General features: G+C 43.3%; 15 protein-coding genes across 15 annotated transcripts; 9 read left to right on the top strand and 6 right to left on the bottom strand.

Annotated features, from left to right (window-relative positions):
* N7517_010690 (uncharacterized protein) lies at nucleotides 1-2,086 on the bottom strand (the record flags this gene model as incomplete). The annotated part of the gene is made up of 4 exons (XM_056728413.1): nucleotides 1-186; nucleotides 246-811; nucleotides 1,335-1,790; nucleotides 1,870-2,086. 4 exons carry the CDS (start codon nucleotides 2,084-2,086, stop codon nucleotides 1-3), a joined length of 1,425 nt encoding a protein of 474 aa, XP_056574228.1.
* Nucleotides 2,087-2,417: 331 nt separating this feature from the next.
* N7517_010689 (uncharacterized protein) lies at nucleotides 2,418-3,022 on the bottom strand (the record flags this gene model as incomplete). Its single annotated transcript, XM_056728412.1, has 2 exons — nucleotides 2,418-2,877; nucleotides 2,943-3,022. The coding sequence occupies 2 exons, from the start codon at nucleotides 3,020-3,022 to the stop codon at nucleotides 2,418-2,420; spliced, it is 540 nt and encodes a 179-aa protein (XP_056574227.1).
* A 785-nt stretch (nucleotides 3,023-3,807) lies between these two features.
* N7517_010688 (Acyl transferase/acyl hydrolase/lysophospholipase) lies at nucleotides 3,808-5,181 on the bottom strand (the record flags this gene model as incomplete). Its single annotated transcript, XM_056728411.1, has 2 exons — nucleotides 3,808-4,395; nucleotides 4,492-5,181. The coding sequence occupies 2 exons, from the start codon at nucleotides 5,179-5,181 to the stop codon at nucleotides 3,808-3,810; spliced, it is 1,278 nt and encodes a 425-aa protein (XP_056574226.1).
* Nucleotides 5,182-8,679: 3,498 nt separating this feature from the next.
* Nucleotides 8,680-8,955, top strand: N7517_010687 (uncharacterized protein; the record flags this gene model as incomplete). The annotated part of the gene is made up of 2 exons (XM_056728410.1): nucleotides 8,680-8,847; nucleotides 8,896-8,955. Coding segments are annotated over 2 exons (228 nt in total), but the record flags the coding sequence as incomplete, so codon positions are not given.
* Nucleotides 8,956-9,037: 82 nt separating this feature from the next.
* On the top strand, nucleotides 9,038-9,381 carry N7517_010686 (uncharacterized protein; the record flags this gene model as incomplete). Its single annotated transcript, XM_056728409.1, has 2 exons — nucleotides 9,038-9,149; nucleotides 9,203-9,381. 2 exons carry the CDS (start codon nucleotides 9,038-9,040, stop codon nucleotides 9,379-9,381), a joined length of 291 nt encoding a protein of 96 aa, XP_056574224.1.
* A 124-nt stretch (nucleotides 9,382-9,505) lies between these two features.
* Nucleotides 9,506-10,164, top strand: N7517_010685 (uncharacterized protein; the record flags this gene model as incomplete). The annotated part of the gene is made up of 5 exons (XM_056728408.1): nucleotides 9,506-9,513; nucleotides 9,558-9,642; nucleotides 9,773-9,797; nucleotides 9,818-9,955; nucleotides 10,016-10,164. The coding sequence occupies 5 exons, from the start codon at nucleotides 9,506-9,508 to the stop codon at nucleotides 10,162-10,164; spliced, it is 405 nt and encodes a 134-aa protein (XP_056574223.1).
* A 39-nt stretch (nucleotides 10,165-10,203) lies between these two features.
* Nucleotides 10,204-10,461, top strand: N7517_010684 (uncharacterized protein; the record flags this gene model as incomplete). The annotated part of the gene is made up of 2 exons (XM_056728407.1): nucleotides 10,204-10,271; nucleotides 10,317-10,461. The coding sequence occupies 2 exons, from the start codon at nucleotides 10,204-10,206 to the stop codon at nucleotides 10,459-10,461; spliced, it is 213 nt and encodes a 70-aa protein (XP_056574222.1).
* A 25-nt stretch (nucleotides 10,462-10,486) lies between these two features.
* On the top strand, nucleotides 10,487-11,655 carry N7517_010683 (uncharacterized protein; the record flags this gene model as incomplete). Its single annotated transcript, XM_056728406.1, is given in 6 exon segments — nucleotides 10,487-10,567; nucleotides 10,580-10,627; nucleotides 10,867-11,001; nucleotides 11,086-11,160; nucleotides 11,260-11,541; nucleotides 11,596-11,655. 6 exon segments carry the CDS (start codon nucleotides 10,487-10,489, stop codon nucleotides 11,653-11,655), a joined length of 681 nt encoding a protein of 226 aa, XP_056574221.1.
* A 95-nt stretch (nucleotides 11,656-11,750) lies between these two features.
* N7517_010682 (uncharacterized protein) lies at nucleotides 11,751-12,855 on the top strand (the record flags this gene model as incomplete). Its single annotated transcript, XM_056728405.1, is given in 7 exon segments — nucleotides 11,751-11,799; nucleotides 11,876-12,035; nucleotides 12,084-12,129; nucleotides 12,205-12,265; nucleotides 12,395-12,468; nucleotides 12,481-12,646; nucleotides 12,668-12,855. The coding sequence occupies 7 exon segments, from the start codon at nucleotides 11,751-11,753 to the stop codon at nucleotides 12,853-12,855; spliced, it is 744 nt and encodes a 247-aa protein (XP_056574220.1).
* Nucleotides 12,856-12,886: 31 nt separating this feature from the next.
* N7517_010681 (uncharacterized protein) lies at nucleotides 12,887-13,313 on the top strand (the record flags this gene model as incomplete). The annotated part of the gene is given in 4 exon segments (XM_056728404.1): nucleotides 12,887-12,907; nucleotides 12,922-12,990; nucleotides 13,042-13,161; nucleotides 13,173-13,313. The coding sequence occupies 4 exon segments, from the start codon at nucleotides 12,887-12,889 to the stop codon at nucleotides 13,311-13,313; spliced, it is 351 nt and encodes a 116-aa protein (XP_056574219.1).
* A 748-nt stretch (nucleotides 13,314-14,061) lies between these two features.
* Nucleotides 14,062-14,785, bottom strand: N7517_010680 (uncharacterized protein; the record flags this gene model as incomplete). The annotated part of the gene is made up of 5 exons (XM_056728403.1): nucleotides 14,062-14,202; nucleotides 14,235-14,294; nucleotides 14,332-14,360; nucleotides 14,502-14,649; nucleotides 14,708-14,785. The coding sequence occupies 5 exons, from the start codon at nucleotides 14,783-14,785 to the stop codon at nucleotides 14,062-14,064; spliced, it is 456 nt and encodes a 151-aa protein (XP_056574218.1).
* Nucleotides 14,786-15,559: 774 nt separating this feature from the next.
* On the bottom strand, nucleotides 15,560-15,934 carry N7517_010679 (uncharacterized protein; the record flags this gene model as incomplete). Its single annotated transcript, XM_056728402.1, has 2 exons — nucleotides 15,560-15,697; nucleotides 15,737-15,934. The coding sequence occupies 2 exons, from the start codon at nucleotides 15,932-15,934 to the stop codon at nucleotides 15,560-15,562; spliced, it is 336 nt and encodes a 111-aa protein (XP_056574217.1).
* A 516-nt stretch (nucleotides 15,935-16,450) lies between these two features.
* N7517_010678 (uncharacterized protein) lies at nucleotides 16,451-16,778 on the top strand (the record flags this gene model as incomplete). Its single annotated transcript, XM_056728401.1, is given in 2 exon segments — nucleotides 16,451-16,479; nucleotides 16,496-16,778. The coding sequence occupies 2 exon segments, from the start codon at nucleotides 16,451-16,453 to the stop codon at nucleotides 16,776-16,778; spliced, it is 312 nt and encodes a 103-aa protein (XP_056574216.1).
* A 500-nt stretch (nucleotides 16,779-17,278) lies between these two features.
* N7517_010677 (uncharacterized protein) lies at nucleotides 17,279-18,843 on the top strand (the record flags this gene model as incomplete). Its single annotated transcript, XM_056728400.1, has 4 exons — nucleotides 17,279-17,317; nucleotides 17,406-17,507; nucleotides 17,776-18,571; nucleotides 18,635-18,843. 4 exons carry the CDS (start codon nucleotides 17,279-17,281, stop codon nucleotides 18,841-18,843), a joined length of 1,146 nt encoding a protein of 381 aa, XP_056574215.1.
* Nucleotides 18,844-18,899: 56 nt separating this feature from the next.
* On the bottom strand, nucleotides 18,900-19,934 carry N7517_010676 (phytanoyl-CoA dioxygenase family protein; the record flags this gene model as incomplete). The annotated part of the gene is made up of 3 exons (XM_056728399.1): nucleotides 18,900-19,125; nucleotides 19,226-19,437; nucleotides 19,593-19,934. The coding sequence occupies 3 exons, from the start codon at nucleotides 19,932-19,934 to the stop codon at nucleotides 18,900-18,902; spliced, it is 780 nt and encodes a 259-aa protein (XP_056574214.1).
* Between the last annotated feature and the right edge of the window lie 254 nt (nucleotides 19,935-20,188).

Raw genomic sequence — 20,188 nt, 5'->3', positions numbered from 1 at the left:
TCAAATGTTCTGGCCCTCCAGTTGCGCCGGTTGCAACGGATTGTCCACCCACCCCATCTTCGACAGAGGCCATACCCTGGCAATTATCTTCCCATTAATGAGACCCATGGGCACTGGACCGTAGTTCCTGGAATCCCTAGACCAGGGAAGATTGTCGCCGGCCAGAAAGACATGACCTTCGGGGATCTGCACAAACATCACAAGTCAGCAATTGAATCCAACCAAGACCAAAGCACACAGCCCACCTGAATCATATTCCCTTCCTTGCCAATACCCGTACTAAGCGGCTTATCTTGACAGACAAAATCCCCAGGCATGCCAACTACCCGCTTGGCCACATGCACGCCCTGAAAGTTTGGATGACCATATCGCACGACATCTCCGACCTCGATTCCCTTGCCATTGCGGTGCATGCGCGATATCAGGAGCCAGTCTCCTCGCACATCGAAGGTAGGGTACATCGACGGGCCCTCGCTGAGCTGGATGGTGATCAGGTGCTCCCAGATCAGCGCGCAGGCGCAGAACGTGCTGGTGCCATTGAGCGCAAGTCGGCCAACCGTACGCAGATTGAAACCCCTTATTAACGACCGGACTAATTGCTCCATGTGTAGTGAATTGGAAGCTTGGTCTTGCCCAGATCGAGCTGCATCAACCATTCCGCGGTCGGGAATGGTCATGTGACCATATCGTGCCTTTAAAATCCATTTTTTTGCTCCACATATTCCTCTTCTCCCATCATCCAATATGTCCTGCGTCTTGAACCAGGAAATATCGCCGTCGCGTTGGATTTCGATATCCAGGAGCCTTCCAGCTATATCAGCCGCCCATTAATGATTGGGTGCTGGGCCGAGAAGGACCTGGGTTTTCATCCATGCCTCGATTATTCTGAGCATCTCCACAATCATTAGAGATGCGGCGATATCCTTTACATATACTCCCCTTGCCCCAATCCCCAATTCCTTGTGGAATATTCGCTTCTCCAGCTAGAGCTTGCCGTCGCCAAAATATATACGGACGAAGCAGGTGTAGAAGATCTGAAGCAATATGAAAACAACCGGCCTATCTTGTCAGATGCGCTGTCCTCCAGTGTGCCTCAATATGACCCCATTTCATTATGGGACTGGGTTCTTGAGGCATGTGTAGCGGGGAGACATCTCAATTAGACAATTTATCATCATTTTATTTCTTGTGCTCTCTTGATTTCTTTCGTAACCTTTATGGTCAACATCTGGGACTTGTCCATGGGTCAATCAAGTTGACTTCCACATCGAATCAGCATCTAACAACCTTGTCAGTCAAAATCCAAGCAAAGCCAATTATCAAACAATACATACCAGGATGCTTCTCAACCGCCTCAATACCCTCCCTTTTCTTCGCCTTCTGTCGATGATCCACCCCGAACCTCTTATTCCGATCCTCCAACAACGAATCCAACCCCGCAGGATGCGCAACCTTCACGCTCTCCTCCGATGGAAAGCTACCCATCAACTGCGGCTCCCCCATAGGCACAGGGTCTCCACGGTCAACCTGCCAGAAATGATAAATCTTACCATAGACAGGCGCAACATCGTGCATTTCTGCCGTCTCCGCAGCTTCCCATACAGCATCGGGCACCCCAGCCGGTGCTGGCATGGCCAGCATACCGCTCTTGACCTCGAATTCGTGCGTGTGCCACAGCTTACGCTCTTCAGCGGGAAGAGTCGCGAAAATCCGCGGCGAGACCATGTATTCAACGCCGATGAAGCGTGCGTTTTTCTCGGGTGAGTCGTAGATTAGGCATTGGCGAATATCTGGTGAGGTATTAATTTCCGGCATGTCCACGGGTGGTCGTTCGGTTGTCTGGCTAAAGACGTGGCTATTGTTACATACCCTCTGTTAAATGAGTACAATAGTGATTGGCCTCGACGCATCGGGTTGGATCGTTGGCGTAAACATGGAATGCATTGAGATGGGCGCAGATCTGTTTCACTGGCGTGAAGTCTTGGATCAATGAAGCTCCGGTCTCGAGGACTCGACTCTTCAATGTTCGTGGATCTCCTGGGAGTTCATTTCCCTTGCAGCAGGAGCTCTTATTGCCGTCTGACATTTTGCCGTATGTTGATTTCAAGATGAGGTTTAGGGTTGTATTCGCGAATTGTTAATGGAATCTAGAAACGACACAAAGTGGAATTAGTACTTGAATATAAATTCCTGATGCAAGTTTCTTTGGATTGACGTCACGATGATTGGTGATTTCCTATTTAGGACTATTCTACTATTACAGCTACATTCATATGCAGCTAGTCGACATAAGAAAACGATACTTCAAGTTGCCAACGTACAGGTATTTCCAATATACAGCGTTGGAGGAGGAACAACGTTGCGTCAATTGCGCTTTTGATATATCGGATATATTGCACATAATCTGCTTCGATAACTCAAGCAATAATCTCCCTTTGCTCCAACAAATCATAAGTAGGAGTCTTCCTCATATCAAAATTCCCCTGACCATCAAAACGGTGCTGTTCTTTCTTGCGTTCGCAGTAAGCCATTGCTATATTCCGCACTATGCTCCACTCAAGCATGCTCGTGCCTAAAGCCTTGTTATCGGCCTGAAGCGTTTCCAACGCCTCCTTTACCCACTCGACACAATTCCACCCTGGCCGATTTTTTCGGACAGGCGTATTGCGCATAATTTCCGCTGTATGATATCCATCCAATACCTTCCCAATCATGATACGAACAAGTAACATGCTAGTAGCGGTAAGTGAACACTCCAGCTCTTCGAAGTGCCACTCCGAGCCCCCTCCCAGCTTTGGGCTCTCGTTCGCGTGGTAACAGAAACCAGTGCTATTCTCTGTCTCAACTTTGGGCCCTACAATCAGGGACCAATGGTACCTAGGCAAGATATCGTATTAATCTTGCTGGCTGCTTCAGCTAAACATCATGGATGGTAATCTCACGAGTCTTCCTTGCCTGGCATGGTTGATTTGCCTGCTCGTGCATGGAGAACGACATATATCCGATCTTTGTTAGAGGGCATTGCATGTGACGTTGACCAAGATGGCTAGATGTTCTGCTAATTGGGCCGATTATTGAAGGGATGGCCGTAATGGGTCCTCTAAAACTAGAACCGGGCGCTACGGATGACTTTATATTAGAAGCTTTACCCAACGCTATAGCCGCTCTTGAATACGATGTGATGTGATTCGGGTTGCAGTAGATCTTCCGATCTCTTAAAATAGAACCGAATTGGGCACTTCCAGGGTTTGCTCGGATGGGTACAAATGGGGCCAATTGGGTTGGTAGAAGTTCCAACCAAAACCCCTGCGAGGACCAGGCGCAATATAAAAATAGAAATTAATAGCAAGTTTAGCGGCTTAGCTAGCGTCGAATTTGCTGGTGTGCGGTTCAAATAGGCTTAGGCTCGTTAGGGGCCTAAACGCAAGCATTCTGAGTAGACTTCCGCAAAGCCCAACTTTGGGCCTAAGGTCCGGCTCGAAACCTGACCCTTAACGAGCTAGGGGTCGAACTTTTTAGGCTCGACCCGGACACCGCCTCGAAGGGGGGGGGGTGCTAGTTAGGCCCCCCCCTCTATTATTATAATAAGGAAGGTGAAATATTTAGAAATTCTAGTAAATAGATATTTATCTTTGATATATTAGTATAATAACTAAGCTTTATAACTATATAGATTAATTTATTAGAAATATTCTACACTTATAAGTTAATACCTATTAGGATATATATTCTATACTAGGAACTATAAAAGTTGGGCTTTGCGGAAGTCTATCCCGGGGGTATCTCTGGCTGACATGTTTGAAAATCCTATGAAACGACCCGCACTGCGTTAATGCGTTGCCAATATTTCTGAACGAACTGCTCATCGACCAATGGATTGCAGCAATCGTTGGTGTCAAAGACGTGCTCATCCACTGGTAAGCACCTAAACATGGTGGCTGCGCTTTCCTCCGTGAGGCTATCCACAACAGCACTGATTCGGGCGAGGGAACTAGTTGGTTTCGCAGCAGCCCACGCCAGTGCCCGTTCCCGCCACTCATCAAAGTGGATAATTTCTCCCACGCCACTAGCGGCACTGACCAGCTTGAAAAAGGTATTGAAGCTGGACGCATTTGCGTTAATGAAGTCGTACTCACGACCAACTGTCGCTGGACCCTTCGTCACCATTGTGGTAATGGTCTTGCACAGGTAATCGATCGGCAGCACAGCCGAGAGGTCGGCATTGAGGGACGAGAAACTACCCATTTCAATACCACCAACGATCAAGTTATGCAGAAAATCACCACGATCAAGTCGGAAGTGGCCAGAACGAGTTGATGCCGTGACGAATAGCAATCGGTACACCGATGCTTTAGCGCCGCGCCAGCGCGCAGCCGCAACCATCTGCTCCGCAATCTATTTCGAGGTGATGTAGCCATACTCCCGATCGTCTTCCATGATTTCATAGCCCAAATACTTTGGCAAAGTGGCAGCGGTGGAGATCAAATGGACTGTCTTGCAGCAGCCGCGCGATGCTAGGCGCAGAACCTCATGCGTGCTGATGATATTTGGGCCAACGTAGTCCTCCAGCGGACGCATCCAGTCTACAAGCGCGCCAGTATGGCAGATAGCGTCGACTCGGCCCGCCAACTTTTCGAAGGCCTCCTCGTCTAGCCCCAGCAAGGGCTGCGTCAGATCGCCCACCACCGGGTTGATCAATGGCATGTAGCTCTCCTTCCAGAGACCGTAGCCTTCCAGTATCCTCACTAGCCGCTGCGTGGCCTGAATGACATCGTCGGCGCGCACTAGACAGTAAGCGATGATATTTAACTCGAGCAGCTCATGCAGGAGGAAGGCGCCAACAAAGCCAGTTACGCCGGTAATGAATATTGCTTTTGGGCATGCCGCTACTTGAATCGCATTATCAAATCGAAGTTGGGGGTCGAGACAACCCTTTTCGATTGTGGCTGTATTCCAACCGAAAATAACGGGTGCTGCGACACTGCCTTCCACTACAGCAACTGTAGGAGCCGGTGACAGATCTGTAGCTGCTTCTAAAAGCTTCGGCAGCAGGAACTGGCCGAGTGCTTTCAGATTAGGGTGATCGAAAACAATTTTGGCCGGAAGTGTCAGGCCAGTCAGCTCCGCTAAGTGGTTGCGCGTCAGAACCGCCGTCAATGAGTCGATTCCGATGTCTTGCATGGGTAGGTTGATGTCATATACCCTCTTCTATTTTAGTGTAATTATAACTCGAGTATATCTTAATATAAACTATATGCTAAGGCTAGCCTATTATCCTAGGTTTCGTTCTCCTAAGCGGGAAACCCTCTACCTTCTTTAGTCTATAGTAGACTGCGACATCGCCCGTTCACGGTGGGCGGTGGGCTATTTGGATTTTCGAGTGCCCGTCCATAACGCCTAAGGCCCACGGGCATACCTATCCCGGGTATGCCCACTACGCCCACCATTGTATAAAGTCACCTAAAATAGACGTATAACTCGCTGACTTTGCATGATAAATAACTGTTATTTACACCTATTTTGCTAACTTTATATAAAATCGCGGTTTTAATCTACAATATCTATAAATTTTACTGAAATATCTAAGTATATAAGAAACTAATATATATATGATACGACTTAGAATAACTTTTTAATCGAAATATATTATGTTGTGTGGTATTTTTATTAACTTATTAAATTATACTATAATAGTTTGAAGATATATATTTAAGTTAGTGGTATATACCTACTAGTTTTTATAAGAAGAACTACCCGATTAGACTTCGCCATAAACCGCAAAACCTATAAACCGCCCCACCCCAAACCGCAATTGGGGCGGGTTTTGGGGCGAGGTCTGTAAACCGCAATGGTTTATAGGGCCCCAATTGGTTTTTAAAGTGGAGTAGAATTATAGAGCATGTGACCTTCACAATTTATACAATTTTTCTTGAATTTTTCTATATTTCATTTACATATCTGAGATTATTTTGATAGAAAAACAAGATTGTATAATTGTATTCTCTCCCTAATGATAATCATATATATCCTTATCGCGTCTTACACGCTTACGAGCTCGTAAATTAGCCCGTAGTTGAGTACTACTCTCCGAATTAGAAGGTAGTGTAGGTTTAGCTATGTGATCCACTATATCAACTATACTATCTAGATCCTCTATATCCTACCCTTCTTCGTGACTAGTATCTTCCTCTATATCACTAATTGGATCAATATCAACCATATTAGATATAATCCCCTTCTCTTCCTTAGCTTCTTTAATCTTATCCCGTGTAAAGAACTCCTATAACAATGCCGAGTCCTATTCTTCTTTATCGAACTTCGATATATATAGATACATTATTAATTCCTAGATTGTGGACGTATATAGCCTACTACGGCGGTAGTGATAGATATCCCGAGCGGTATTAAATAACCGTTTAACACTAGCACTAGTAGTAGGGATTAAGAGAATATCCCGAGCGAGAGCTAAAAGAGCGGGGAAGCGAGGTGTATTAGTCCTCTAGAACTCTAAAGGGGCTATATTAATAGTAGCTAGATTAGTTAGTTTAATAGAATAAAGGGTAAAAGTAGAGGCGAGGACATACCACTATCTAAGTACTATGTAATCTTATCACCCGAAACCGCAAGATATAGACGGTTAGGCTTTAATATAGAGGTAAGGCGGGACTATAATCCTATTGATAAAGGCGCTTCGGAAGAATTTAGCTAGAGATTTAGGCGCTCTTTATATAGAGATAGGTGATCTTCTAGACTTTGTCGGTATATTACTCGCTAATTATTATCCTAATCGTTAGTTTAAAAGAACTAGAACTTATTGATAGGATTAAGTATTGTACTAATCGTATATAGATATCCCCGAATATTATTAGTCTTAGAGTAGTACTAACTAAGCTTCTTCCGGGATGCTTATAAGGCCTATAATATCTATCGCTTCTAGCTAGTTCGTTTGTTAGTAAGCTAGGAGATTGATTTCTTAAGGTGTTTAAATAGCTTATTCTTGGTATAATAGTATATTATAGTAGAGTATAATGGTGTGAAGGATATCATATATAAATTACTGGTAACTATTACTATATCTAAGGATATACTAATAGTGGTAAACTATATTATGATTCACTTCTAAATCGCCATAAATCGTGAGATAATATGATATCTTATATTATCTTATATTTGCCTCCTAAAATGTCTATAAAAAGGGTGACAGTCTACTCTCTAATAGAATAATAATATACTTCTTAATATATTCTCATCCATATACATATATCTTTATCTCCTATTTAGGATAAGTATAACCTTCAATACTATATCTTATATAATCATATTATATAAGATATTACTTCCTCTATAAAATATAAAATATTATAACCTACTATTAGGCTATAATATTCTATCTGCTAAATTACTCACAGAAAATACTAGGCATATACCACTAACTTAAATATATATCTTTAAGCTATTATAGTATGATTTAATAAGTTAATAAAAATACCACACAATATGATATATTTCGATTAAAATTTTATTCTAAGTCGTATCATATATGTTGTGGTGGGTGCCTTAGGGTTCAGGCATCAACCTCGGATAGATAGATAGTTTGGGAGTTTCGTCTTCCCTTTCCAATATAACTCTCTCCCTCCTAACTTTCGGGCCTCTATAGCGTAAACCCCACAATAGGTTATGAGCACCTCGCTTGGACCGCTTTCATTGCGATTCACTCTTTGAAAATAGGAGGCTTTTTACGTTTTATTACTTTCATTACTCGGTAGCGTAGAGAGAGTCGCGCCGAGAACTTTAGACGAGGATTTCATTGGACGAGAGCAAGGCCTATAGTGGGGATCCCGAGACTCGACTCCACTAGTACCATTATCGTTAATTATCTAAAAAGATCAACAGGCGTAGTGAGGGAACCACATCTCGCTAACGCGATTTATTCTCTTTTTTCGTGGGTAGTCGATTTTCGACACCAAAAATCCCACAAATAGGTTTTTCTTCCTAGGGTTTATACCCTACACTAAAACAAATTTCACGGGGCCATTTACCCTAATATAAACCTTCCTTCCCTCCCTTATAAGAGACCGAAACAACTGATCAACAATGGCGCAGCCTCCGCTATAGGGGCCTAGCGCGGCCACGGGAAATGATTGGACAGTCGTTGAGGATGCGGATTAAACAACACTAGGTGGAGACTAAGGAGAGGGTCTGCTAGAGATTGGGAGCTTCGTGCTCTATAAGATCGAACCTATGTTAAAGGAGAGAGAGGATTTTGATAACTGGCTTGATATAGTAACAAAGATCCTCCGAGGACACAATCTACACCGGCTAATCAACAAAGAGGTTGAGAAGCCTAATCGAAGCTCCGTAAACGCGGAGAAGTGGATAAAAATCAGTATATAGGTCAGAGTATGGCTACACTGTGGACTCGACCTAGAAATCGCTAAAAACATCACTTTAACTAGCGAGAGAACTACGTGGGCCGATGACTTTATACACGTCTGTAAGAAGCAAATAAGAGGAGAAGGCTATAGCGCGCTTAGTGCAGCTATACTCCGATTTATTAACATTAAACGAGCAGAGTTTACAACGACGGCGGAGTTTATCTAGGGTGTTAAGACTCGATTTACGGCAGTAAATGATCTGAAAGCTGCGATTTCACCTTACTAAGCCATTGTTATAATAGTCAGCCAACTACAAGAGATCCCAGACCTCCGTGGATCAATTGATATTAAGAACAACGAATTGAAATCCATTAAAGACCCTATAGAAACGATAACAATCAACGACTTCTTCACCTACTGCCAAGAAATGATAGACAAAATCAAAGAAATAGGCCTCGACGAAGGCCTCGGAGTAAGCGGAACAGCCCGCAATAACTAACAAAAGTTAAAGCCCTAGTAGCAAAGCGACGGCAAGAAAGACAGATTAATGAATGCTCCCCTAAGCGGTAAAAGCGCCTAAGATCACGTTAAAGAATGGCGAAACCATAAGGTTTAGCGCTCGTTAAACGGAGCCTATTCCTACTACGGCACTACGGGCCATAATGCAAAGGACTGCTATTATCTTGATCGCAAAAATCGACCCTCGGTATGGAAACCGAAGCCTGGCTTATGGTACTACAAGACGTATTAGGAATTCAAAGAGAATAAAAGCTAGTAATTCACCGGTAAACTAACCGAGAAAATAAAGTAAGCAAATTTCGACGTAGTAGTAACCTCGGCAACTACTAAAGATGAAGAAATATACGACTTCGTAGGAGTTACAATTAAGTATGACAACGACGAAGATATATCTTCGGATAAGACGAAGATAGGACACGGACAAGACGAGACAGACTTAAAAGAGACCGGCTTCGTCGGCTTAGCAACAATAGCTACAACCCGTTAACTTCGCTTAGGCATTAACTAGGTGCTTGACTTAGGTTTATCGTGGCATATCTGTATAAATAAGAAGCTATTTATGACCTATACACCCTATAAACTAGGAACGGCAACTAGATAGGATAGAAGCAATGGTTAGGTAGCAATAGCAGAGGGTTATAGAGATATTATTCTTCCGATCAGAAAACCTAACGGAGGCCGGTACGAACTACGAATCTATTGTGAATATAAACCCGGCAATAAATTCAACCTTCTAGGCCTAATAAAGGTAAAGTAAGACCTCGGAATCGGCTAGAGCATCGATACGATAATAATCTCGTAGGATAAGTAAGCAATTGGTTACACGTTTATTGCAAAGAACGTACCATTTATCGAGCTTACTAACGAACTAAACCTAGTGCCTTCTAATAACTAAGGACTTAGGTACGTCACTATTTCTATAGAGCTAGCCCACCGCCGGCTTAGCCATGCGGGAAGCTACAAAGGCAGAGTTAATAAAGATAAACTAGGCATTGATATCGGAGGAGAACATTATAACTACGAACCTTATAGAAAGGGGAAGTTAAAGAGAATTGTGTCTCGTTAGTAATAGGCGCGAGCAATAACAGTCGGATAATTGCTTCACGTTGATCTCCACCCAGTTAAACCGAAAGGAATCAATAAAACTGATAGCAAGGCTAATCGAGAATACGCTCTAATTATCACCGACGATGTAACACGTTTCCGCACGGTGATATACATTGCTAAAAAGAGTGATTCCTCGCCTACTCTCCAGAAATGGATAAACTAGTTCAAAGACCGGATAGGATACTATCCCACGGAGTGGAGAATGGATAATGCAAAGGAGTTTCTACAATTTATGGCATGGGCTAAGGGCGAATCAATGATAATCAGCCCGTCAGTTCTATATACTCATAAATAAAATGGTGTTACCGAGTTCAGTGGACACTATATTATGCAAATCGCAAGGACTATACACATCGATGTAAATGCACTAAAAGAGCTGTGGACCGAAGTAGTCAATACTATAGCGTATATCACAAACCGACTAACTAGGTTAGGGGGTGAAGCGCTAATTGTGGGATAGAGGAAAGCAATAAAGCTTCGCGGTGATGAAGCCACAAACCTATCATTTCTACGGGTATAGTATTCTAAAGCCTATGTTTATAAGCCTAAAGAAACACGGATTTAAAGTGCAAAAATAGACCCTAGAGCGTGGGTGGGATACCTCGTGGGATATGAAGGTGACAACGGTCATTGCTTTAGAATCTATAACCTAAGAACAAAGAAGGTGTCAATTCACAGAGACGTTGTCTTCTAGGAGCCACGTTTAGCACAAAGCTACGATAGAGTCTCTAAGATTTAAATCGAAGAAATCATTAACGGCCCGCTAGTAAAGAGAACCGAGTTCTTAGTCGGAGAACCTCTATTTAAATCGATCCGAAAGGTAGAAATAGACCTAGGAGGTAGAATAAAACCTAGTGGTTAATAGTATAATAACATAGTCGAAGAGCACTCTATAGAGGTAGGTTTAGCGGGTTTAGTGGGTTCAATTAATATAGACGAAGCTAAGCTATTCTACAATACCGAAGAAGGGACCCTAGAGGAACGACTCGATACACTTAAAGTGAGTAGGGTTATTAGAACCCCCACTCGTAGAGAGCACTAATAGGTTTCCCCTCCGTTTACGGGACAACTTATTCATTAATAGGAAGGGCAAGTTAAATACCTAGAACTACCACTAAGTCAACCGAATACCCCGTCGCTAACGCCTTCGCCACTAGTAGTAAAGGGAATCTCACAATCGCAGATTTAACTTACGAGATAGATTATCGAGAACGAAAGGGAACGCGAACGAAGTGAGACACGATCGGATCGCGGATAGGACGAAGGAGGATCGGACCGTGGACGTGATATAATCCGATATACGACACCGCTACTAAACCCAGCGAGACTAGACCCACTAGAGGTTCTACGTCCTACACAAATACCCGATACCTCGAATATACGTCGATCCCCGAGATCTACGAAGGGCCGAAGCCCCGAGAGATACCACGATTTAAAGTGGAAGAAGTACGGAGAACCCGACCGAGATAGAGGAGCACAATGCGCTATGGTAGGATTAGTTATAAGTGGAGGTTCACAATGCATTATAGAAGGATTGGTAGTAAGTGGTGGACCCGGGGATAATTAAATAGGATTAATGCCAATTAACTACTAGGGGAACTCGCCCTTTAGAGTCGGCTTCGCTATGTCATCAACCGAGATAGGCCCTAAATAGGGTTCTACGTAGGTGATAGAGCAACCATTGAAATCCTAGAGAATCAAAATCCCCCGCACCTATACCGAAGCTATGAAATCAGAGTTTAAAAAGGAATGGTTCGATACGATGCTAGTCTAAATCGACAAATTAAAAGTAGTAAAGGTATTCGAATTAAGAGAAAAACCTCCCGCGGGTAGCACTATATTACTAGGAAAATAGGTCTTCGACCTAAAAACAGATAAAGATAACAACGTACTAGAATTTAGAGCGCGGTGGGTAATCTACGGAAACCGTCAACGTCCTAGATATGATTTTATTAAGAACTTAGCACCTATTACTCGCGGAGAAACGATAAGACTATTTCTAAGCATTATTGCGAAGAAAGGAATGATTCTCGAGTAAGTCGACTATATAGCAGCATATTTAAATGCAGTAATTGATAACAGAAGTGTCTATATAAAACAACCAACGGGATTTGAGAAAGGAGACATAGTATATACGGTGCTATAAGCGCTCTACGGTCTTCGATAGGCAGGTCATCTCTAGTACAAAATAGTTAGTATATAGCTAAAGGACATGGGATTCGAAGCATTGATCGACGAACCTTGTATCCTAATTCACAAACAACGTTAGATCTAGTTACTACTATACGTTGATAACACCCTAATTGCTACAATAGATAAAAGAGATATTCAATGGTTTAAGAATACTATTCCATTCAAGCATAGGGACCTAGGAAAGCTAAAAAGATTCCTAGGAAGCAGCCTTTCGCGAGGAGTGCATAGCATTTTTCTATGCCAAAAGGCCTATGCCGAAGAGATCATCGTTAAGGTAGGCTTATAGGAAGTAAGTAAGGTCTATTTACCGATAAAATCAAGCTACAAACCGCCTAAAATCATAAGAAATCGAACGGAAAAAGATGTGAGAAAGACCGGCGATAACGATAACCTACCATTTGATGAATCTAATCTATTACCTACTAAAGTTAAAGCATACATTAAAGACGTCGGTAAACTCGGATAGCTCTTAGATAAATCCCGGCCAGACATTGCTATTGCTATAAATAAGCTTCAACGGAGATCTGCAGCACCTAGAAGAGAGGACCAAGATACGCTAAAACAGCTAAATAGATACGTTAAAGGTTCGATAGACCTTAGAATTCTGCTAGGAAAGGAACCAACTAAAGAGCTTATTGGATTCGTCGATGCTTCGTTTTAAGACTACGAAGATAGAAAGAGTACTAAAGGCTATGTATTTTACTACGCCGGAGGTCTAATTAGCTAGTCCTCGAGAAAAGAGGACGTTGTGGTAGGAAGCACCTCTATAGCGGAATACGTAGCATATGATACTACGGTCAGGGAATGCCTATAGCTGTTAAAGATACTAGAGCAACTTAGAGAATAGCAAACCCTGCCTATTAAGTTGTACACTAATAGCGACAATGCGGTGTCGATTATAAAATGCGATACCTACACGAAAGTAGCTAAATGGCTTAACAAGAGATACCACTTCGTCCGTAAAGCGGTTCGCAATAGGATCATATAATTAGTCCTAATTTTAAGCGCGGAGAACGTCGTAGATGCGATAACGAAGCCGCTCTCAAAGGAACTATTCGAACCAATAAGAGAAAGATTGATGGCGAAAGGAGTAAATTGAATTACGGTCATGTATACTGAAAAAGTGATATACAAACTAACGTTGATTTGAAGAGAAAAACGATGAAAAACACAAAAAGAAATGCAGGTTTTTACTATGCAAATTGAAATTCAAATAGGAGGATTCCCTCGGTGCTTATACCTGAGGGGGTGTGTTGTGGTGGGTGCCTTAGGGTTCAGGCATCAACCTCGGATAGATAGATAGTTTGGGAGTTTCGTCTTCCCTTTCCAATACAACTCTCTCCCTCCTAACTTTCGGGCCTCTACAGCGTAGACCCCATAATAATATATATACTAGTTTCTTATATAGATAGATGTTTCAGTAAAATTTATAGATATTGTAGATTAAAACTACCATTTTATATAGAGTTAGCAAAATAGGTGTAAATAACAGTTATTTATTATACAAAGTCAGCGAGTTATACGTCCATTTTAGGTGACTTTATGCAATAGTGGGCATCGTATAACTTCCTTCTTATTGCTTGCTCTTAAGAAGAGAGAATCCGACCAGAGTCTTCACACTAACTTTGAACGCGAGGCCGCTTCAAAGGGCTTTTTCGAGCTAAAATAGGACATCCGAGTAATGGCTGCTACTTCCTACCAACTCATACCAGATATCTCGATTGTTAAATCGAGCAAGTAGTAGTAGTAGTAGCGCTACTGTATTCTGGTCCCGCTTCTTGATTTCGAGGTATGATATCATCTATGTTTATAGCACGTTACCTTGCTAGTACTGATAACCAGGACTTGATTGTAACTATAGCTCGGACTAAGTTTCTCGGTAAAACTTCAAGTACTCGGTAATACTAGTTCCAGTCTCACGTATGAAAGCCCTAGCGAGGATAATAGCTAGAGGCAATCCATCTAGATAACCCGTAAGAGCAAATATATCTACTTTTGTTAGTATGATCTATATCATATCTTAAATAAGCACCAAAGTACCTGAGTCGCCTTTAAGCTTTCTTGTAGTGTTCTTGGCTGATAAACCGCTGCTTTGCTAGACTAGCCGAATTGTGTGATAAGTGTCTAGTTTACGGACCGGGAAAGGCTCTCCTAGCTTAGTCAACCCTTAGAGTCGAGAAGTGATGAGGATAGAGCTATAGTCCGCTATAGGGAAGAATTCTATAATATCATATCCATTACCAATAGTGCTATTTAAGGGTGAGTATTGATCAATGTTGTTAAAAATGATTAGCTAGCGCGAGTTACCCTCTAACGATAGCCACCGTAGCATATACTTGGCTCGTTGCTCTACTTTTCTATCATCGGTCGCCCCGCTTTCCACGGGCTGTCCTAGTACTCGATTCAGGGCAAAGCTTAACGATCGTAAGAGCGTATCCCGATCCTTGCCACTCAGCTAAAAGATAGCGGTAAAATTATCTTTATGATCTCGCGTAAAGCGGATTGCTAGCTACGTCTTTCCTATTCCGCCGAGCCCATAGAGAATCGTAACTTTCCGTGACAACGAATTTGTCGGTTGTAAATACTACCATAAGTTGTCTAGCTCGTCTTGTCGGCCCACGAAGTTCTTAATCACAGGAACTAAGGTAAGGTCTAGGGGGACATTGAAGCGCTGAACTATAAACGAGAAACTTTATTTAGTCATCGATGCGAACTAGGTATGGAGTACCACGGACTAGAATTTAGAATCTCTCACCAGAATCTGCTAGAGTGTCTCGTGCTATTAGAGTAGTTTCAACCTAATCGATCGGAACCACTAAGACGAGCTCTTTAGTATAGGCTACTACCACCACTGCCGCATATCCCTACCATGCCTTATTTTTGTGTGAGTTAGTATAGTTATAAATACCCCGAATAACTAGATATAGAAAGTCATTTATAAGCCCCGCCGCTTCTATTTCCATATAGTACACTCCTAAGTCCTAAGCTAGCTAATCTCGCCGCCTGCTATCTTTCACTACCTGATTTATAGAGGTAATTAGTCCATAGTGTATCACTGGTTCGTTATGGTCTCGTAAAGACCGTGAAGTCAGATTAGACTAATCACAATCGATATATATATAAGATGCTCTATGGTTATATTCTGCTTGATATAGACGGTCCTCTTCGGTGGGTCGTGTGAAATTTACAGCTCTACGCGGAGTCGTTTTGCTCTAGAGGTTAGAGATAAATTTAAGAACTCGACTATCTTCTATAAAGTGGTGGGCTTATAGTGTAGCGAGGGCAGTTAGTAGAACCTTAGGTAGCCGATTAAGTATCCCTATTCGCTAGAATCGACCGCCGCTTAACGCTTTACTAAGATCGTATTAGATCACGCCTCTAGATAAGTCCGCTAGCTGGCTCACTATAATATCGCCTAGTCGAATGTCTGCGCTACTGCTTGGTACACCACCACCGATACCGACCATTAGACCGAACCGGATAGAATAGAAACTCGAGAGCAACTATATCGCTACCATTATAGCTGATATATTGCTATATACGCCACTTAGTAAGCAGGTAATAACAATGTTGTGATCCCTAATATTTCCCAGAATATACGTATTTTGATCGGTTGGCGGGCGAGGTAGGCTTGGGTGTATTGCATCTAGCATAAGCTTTGCGGCTGCCATCTCTAGAGGTAAAGCGCATACCCACCCGACCGTGTAATCATTATAAGATCGAGAGGCGCTAGCTGCCATGACGGAAGATTAAATGAAGACTGAATAGCCTATTTTTGAGTTCTTCGAAAATACAAGACAAAGAAAGACATTATAGAGCCCAGATTTTGAGAATAAATGCCAGAGTTCATGAGAGGGGCGGGGTTGACAAGTGAGGCTGAGGCGAAATCCTCTCACAACCAATCATTCTTTTCGTATGTAGTGCGGATGGGAAATGTAGACAGATTGCCTGTTCCAGGATCGCCATGTTTGCTCGATTTGCATCGAATCTTCCAGTCACATAGGCCTCCAGACCTTATACCTTCCATACTAGTATCGTAAACCTCGTGTTATTTATTCCCCTGTTCGGTTTGAACCAGATAATTTACACGTTTTCTATATCTAGATTAGCTTATCCTATAATTAGGTTATGAGAGCTTCCCTATCTCGAGAACCTAGTAAAAGAGTTTGAAATCCTTATCACATGACACTCTAAGCCAAATATGGTTATAGCTGTATCTGAGATTCTCGTTCTAAGGTTGAATGGTATAATGCTAAATGATAGAATACGACGATGAGGAAGTTGTGTATGTATCATTACAGCCCTAGGGATACTTACAACCACCACGATGTCGCTCTGAAACGAGCGTCCCCATTCCAGCAACAACATCAACGCCCAACCCGCTGCAAAATGGCACGAAATCTCGAAAATTGGCAACGTCAAGCCATTGTTAATATGGACGCTGATCCTCAGGCTAAGCAGCCCTTTGAAGACAGTCCCTTCGCCATGGCCCTCTTCTGGCAAGGATCTCCTACGACTATCCAAGCTCAAAACACCGAACTAGTTGATACGCAATCTACCCCTACGAGGAACGGCTTACCGTAGTCCGCGGAAGAAAGCGCGTGGTCCGAGGTGACGAAACCTTTTGCACAGAAATTCCCTGGAAGAAGCAAATGGTCCATACAGGTGTACTGGAGCACGACGCTCAAGAAACAGCGGCGAACTTTGGCGGACGCCACGTAGAACATGCCATCCTAATCAATACTTAAGACATGCGAGACTAGCTCGTATGATGTAGCACTAATCAACGCAATGGTTATTTGCACACGAATTGTTTCTGTTGACCTAATGGCTAGGGGTGCTCTGACGCTTCCACACCGGCGATAGCTGCTACTGATACCGATCATTGAATGCTGATTATTCTCAGGGGCGTTGCCCATTTTTGAGGAGTGAGGGATTCAATGATGTAATTTCAATTTTTTCCCTTTTGATGAAAAGTCCAGACTATTCTAGTAGACAACGAGTGGCTTACAGTTTCTGAGAGCTTACTGACCCGTTTAGAGTCGTGGGATCACGACAGAAAGGCACTTACAAGTATCAAATCAATGATTCCCTGCCGGCTGATCGACGAGTGGCACAAAAAGGTAATTTACTTGCTCTAATCAAGTTAATCCAGCCGCTAATAAAAGCAGATTGTCGTACGTGTCAGAAGCGCCGTATAATATGCGATAGAACTTTGCCTCAATGCCAGAAATATGGCGTTCGTGGCTTTACCTGTCCTGGTTTTCCATCTATTCGTCTGAGATGGGACCAAGGGATAGCCAGCAGAGGGAAGTACACTGGATGCAAGTTGCCTCTTCTGGGCGAACATAAATCTCCAAAACCACAAGGGAACGATTATGTGCGGCCTCTTGACCACCAGACTTGGATTTCGACGATTTCCTCTTCTCCAGTGAAAGATCTAGAGCTGGCGCGTCATCAGGTTTTGACTTCGATCTGCCAACTGTTGCTAAGGCATTTCTTTTCAAATGTTGCACCACGTCTAACTTGGTTTGATAGTCCGCAGAACCCTTGGAGAGGTCTCATTTTGCCACTGGCGAAGAGGTCTACCTGCTTTCGACTGTCTATAATGTGCCTTTCATCTGCTCATATCACCGCAGTATCTGATCGCATTGAACAGAATGCAGCGGTTTCACAAGCCAATCGGCAGCTCCGCGAGGGAACCCTGCATACTTTGACCCACAAGATGCGGTCTCACATGCTTGAAAAATCATACCCGTGTAACAGCAACACAGGTGTCTTCACAATGGTTGAGATTCTAGCATCTATGCTTGCCCTCTGCTACAGCGAGATATTGATTCCGAATTCGAAAGAGTGGGGACTTCATCTTCAAGCTTGTAGAGTTATAATCGACAGACACAGTTTACAGACTGATGCAGTCCAAAAGCAAAACGACTTCATAAATTTCCTCGTGAAAGAGGTTTCTGATCTCTTAGCCTGTGGCAATTTCTCGATATTTTCGCGACATGTCGAGTATTCCACCGCGCCATATCGCCCCAATATTTCGGATAATCAGTCCTGGGGCTTCCTGAACTTGATAGACGAAATCACAGTCACCGAAAGATCAAGGTACGATACCTTTGTCCAAAATCGAAGCCCACCTTCGGTGGACATGAACGATTGGCACATCAAACTTGATGAAGCATATGAGAAAGCCACCAAAATGTTGGACTGGTTACCTTCGTCCGGAAAGACTCAACGGCAGTATTCTTTTGCCATTGTGAAAGCGCACTACTATGCAGTTTCAATATACTGCTATCAAGCATTGAAGCCTTCCAGAGGTTCAAACATCAAGTCCCGGAAACCCTCTATTGAAACTTTGCTTGAGTCAATAAAGTGTGCTATCCTAGAGCCGCAGTCCGCATTTGCTCACGATTGATTCTTCCCTCTTTTCATTGCAGGCACAGAATGCCAGAAGGACGAAGTCAGACAGCAGCAAATTGGAAAGTTCTTCCAAGAATCAATATTTGCAAGTGGATTCTGGTGCAATGATGCCGCGCGGAGGTTTCTACGCGCGTTTTGGAAAAATTCAAGTGAAGGCGAATCAGTGAACTGGATCACCTTTGCCCGCAGGAATGAACTTAAAATCGGCTCCTTCGTGGTTTTCTAATCCACAGTCTCATAATTGGGAAAGACTGACATGATCGTCCGATGCCGGATGAGATATCACATGTTGATAGTTTCGTCATCTTCAACATCAAAGAGAACCCTCATGGGATCTTGGTAATCCAAAAAGCCCACCCCCGGACCGCAGACGCCATATCCCATCAATCGTTGAACTTGTGGGCTCATCTTTCTCGCCTCTTCGAGTGGGATCTTCAGAAATTGGTTTTCGGCTGGGCGCAAGATCGGCTTGCAGAGAAATATTCCGACTGTCTCACGATATTGATCTCTGTGAAAAGCGGGAATATTTGTATCAGCAAAATTGCAACATTGCGATCACTGGTCTCGGCTAATGGTAGAAGACGGAAAGGTCTTTCAGGTTGACTTACTGAGTGATGTTGGAGCCCCCAGCATGATAGGTGTTGCCCAAGAAGATGAAAGTATCACCAGGTTCAAGCTCCGCATGAACAGCCTCACTATCCAAAGGCTGTCGATCTGGCCCCCACAGATGAGAATCGGGAATTGTGATAGTTGCACCGTTTTCCTTGGTTGTCTTGGTCAAGGCTGTGACACAACCGATCATCGTCGGGGCATCTCCCGGCTAAGGATGGCAGTCGCTAGTGATCCATGTCAGTTGGGTGTCTCAACACAAGTTCGGTGGTATGCATACTTGTCGTCACGATGCAGAACTTGCTGTCGGCCGCCAGGGTTCACGCGAAACCCAACCGTGGAAGATATGATTGGCTTCCCACTCACAGTCTCTTGGAGGTCACCTCTCCAAAATGTATGACTGGAAGAAACAAGGGAATTTGCAATGGCGATGTACAGTGGGCTGCATGCAAGCTCCCTACAAGATTTCGAAATGCCCATTAAACCAGTTGCTCGGTGTGTGGTTAACGGAAAGAACCCTGACTTATCAGGGATGTCACCGTCAAAGTGAGGTTTCAAGTCTGTTTGAATCTGTCTTGCCAAGCTACTGGTTATCAATCCTTCGATGATGACACCACCATCACGTTGCATGATATCAATTGCTTTTCCTGGAGTGGTGGATGGATCCTTGGCATCAAGCCGGGTAAGAGTAACTTTTGACTCTGACATTATGGGGGAGAGACGATTGTGAAATATCTTTCAAAGAAGTTGAGAATTGTTCAGGGCCGGAAATGTGAATCAAGGAAACCTTTCTACACTTATAGGTCAAGTAAAAATGACACCGTGCAGAGACCATCCCCAAAATGTCAGCCCGGATGAGAAACTGAGAAATACATGGCTCAGAAAACCACGTAGACTCTGTTTAACCCTACCAATAGAAATTGGCTTATAGGCGAAGTATCATTCAGTAGGTCGGGAGAGAA

Source organism: Penicillium concentricum, assembly GCF_028827145.1.
Source record: "Penicillium concentricum strain IBT 3081 chromosome Unknown utg000006l_segment0_segment0, whole genome shotgun sequence".
In the NCBI taxonomy this organism is placed as follows: domain Eukaryota; kingdom Fungi; phylum Ascomycota; class Eurotiomycetes; order Eurotiales; family Aspergillaceae; genus Penicillium; species Penicillium concentricum.
The sequence above is the reverse complement of the archived record's forward strand: the minus strand, read 5'-3'. Positions and strand labels throughout refer to the sequence as shown.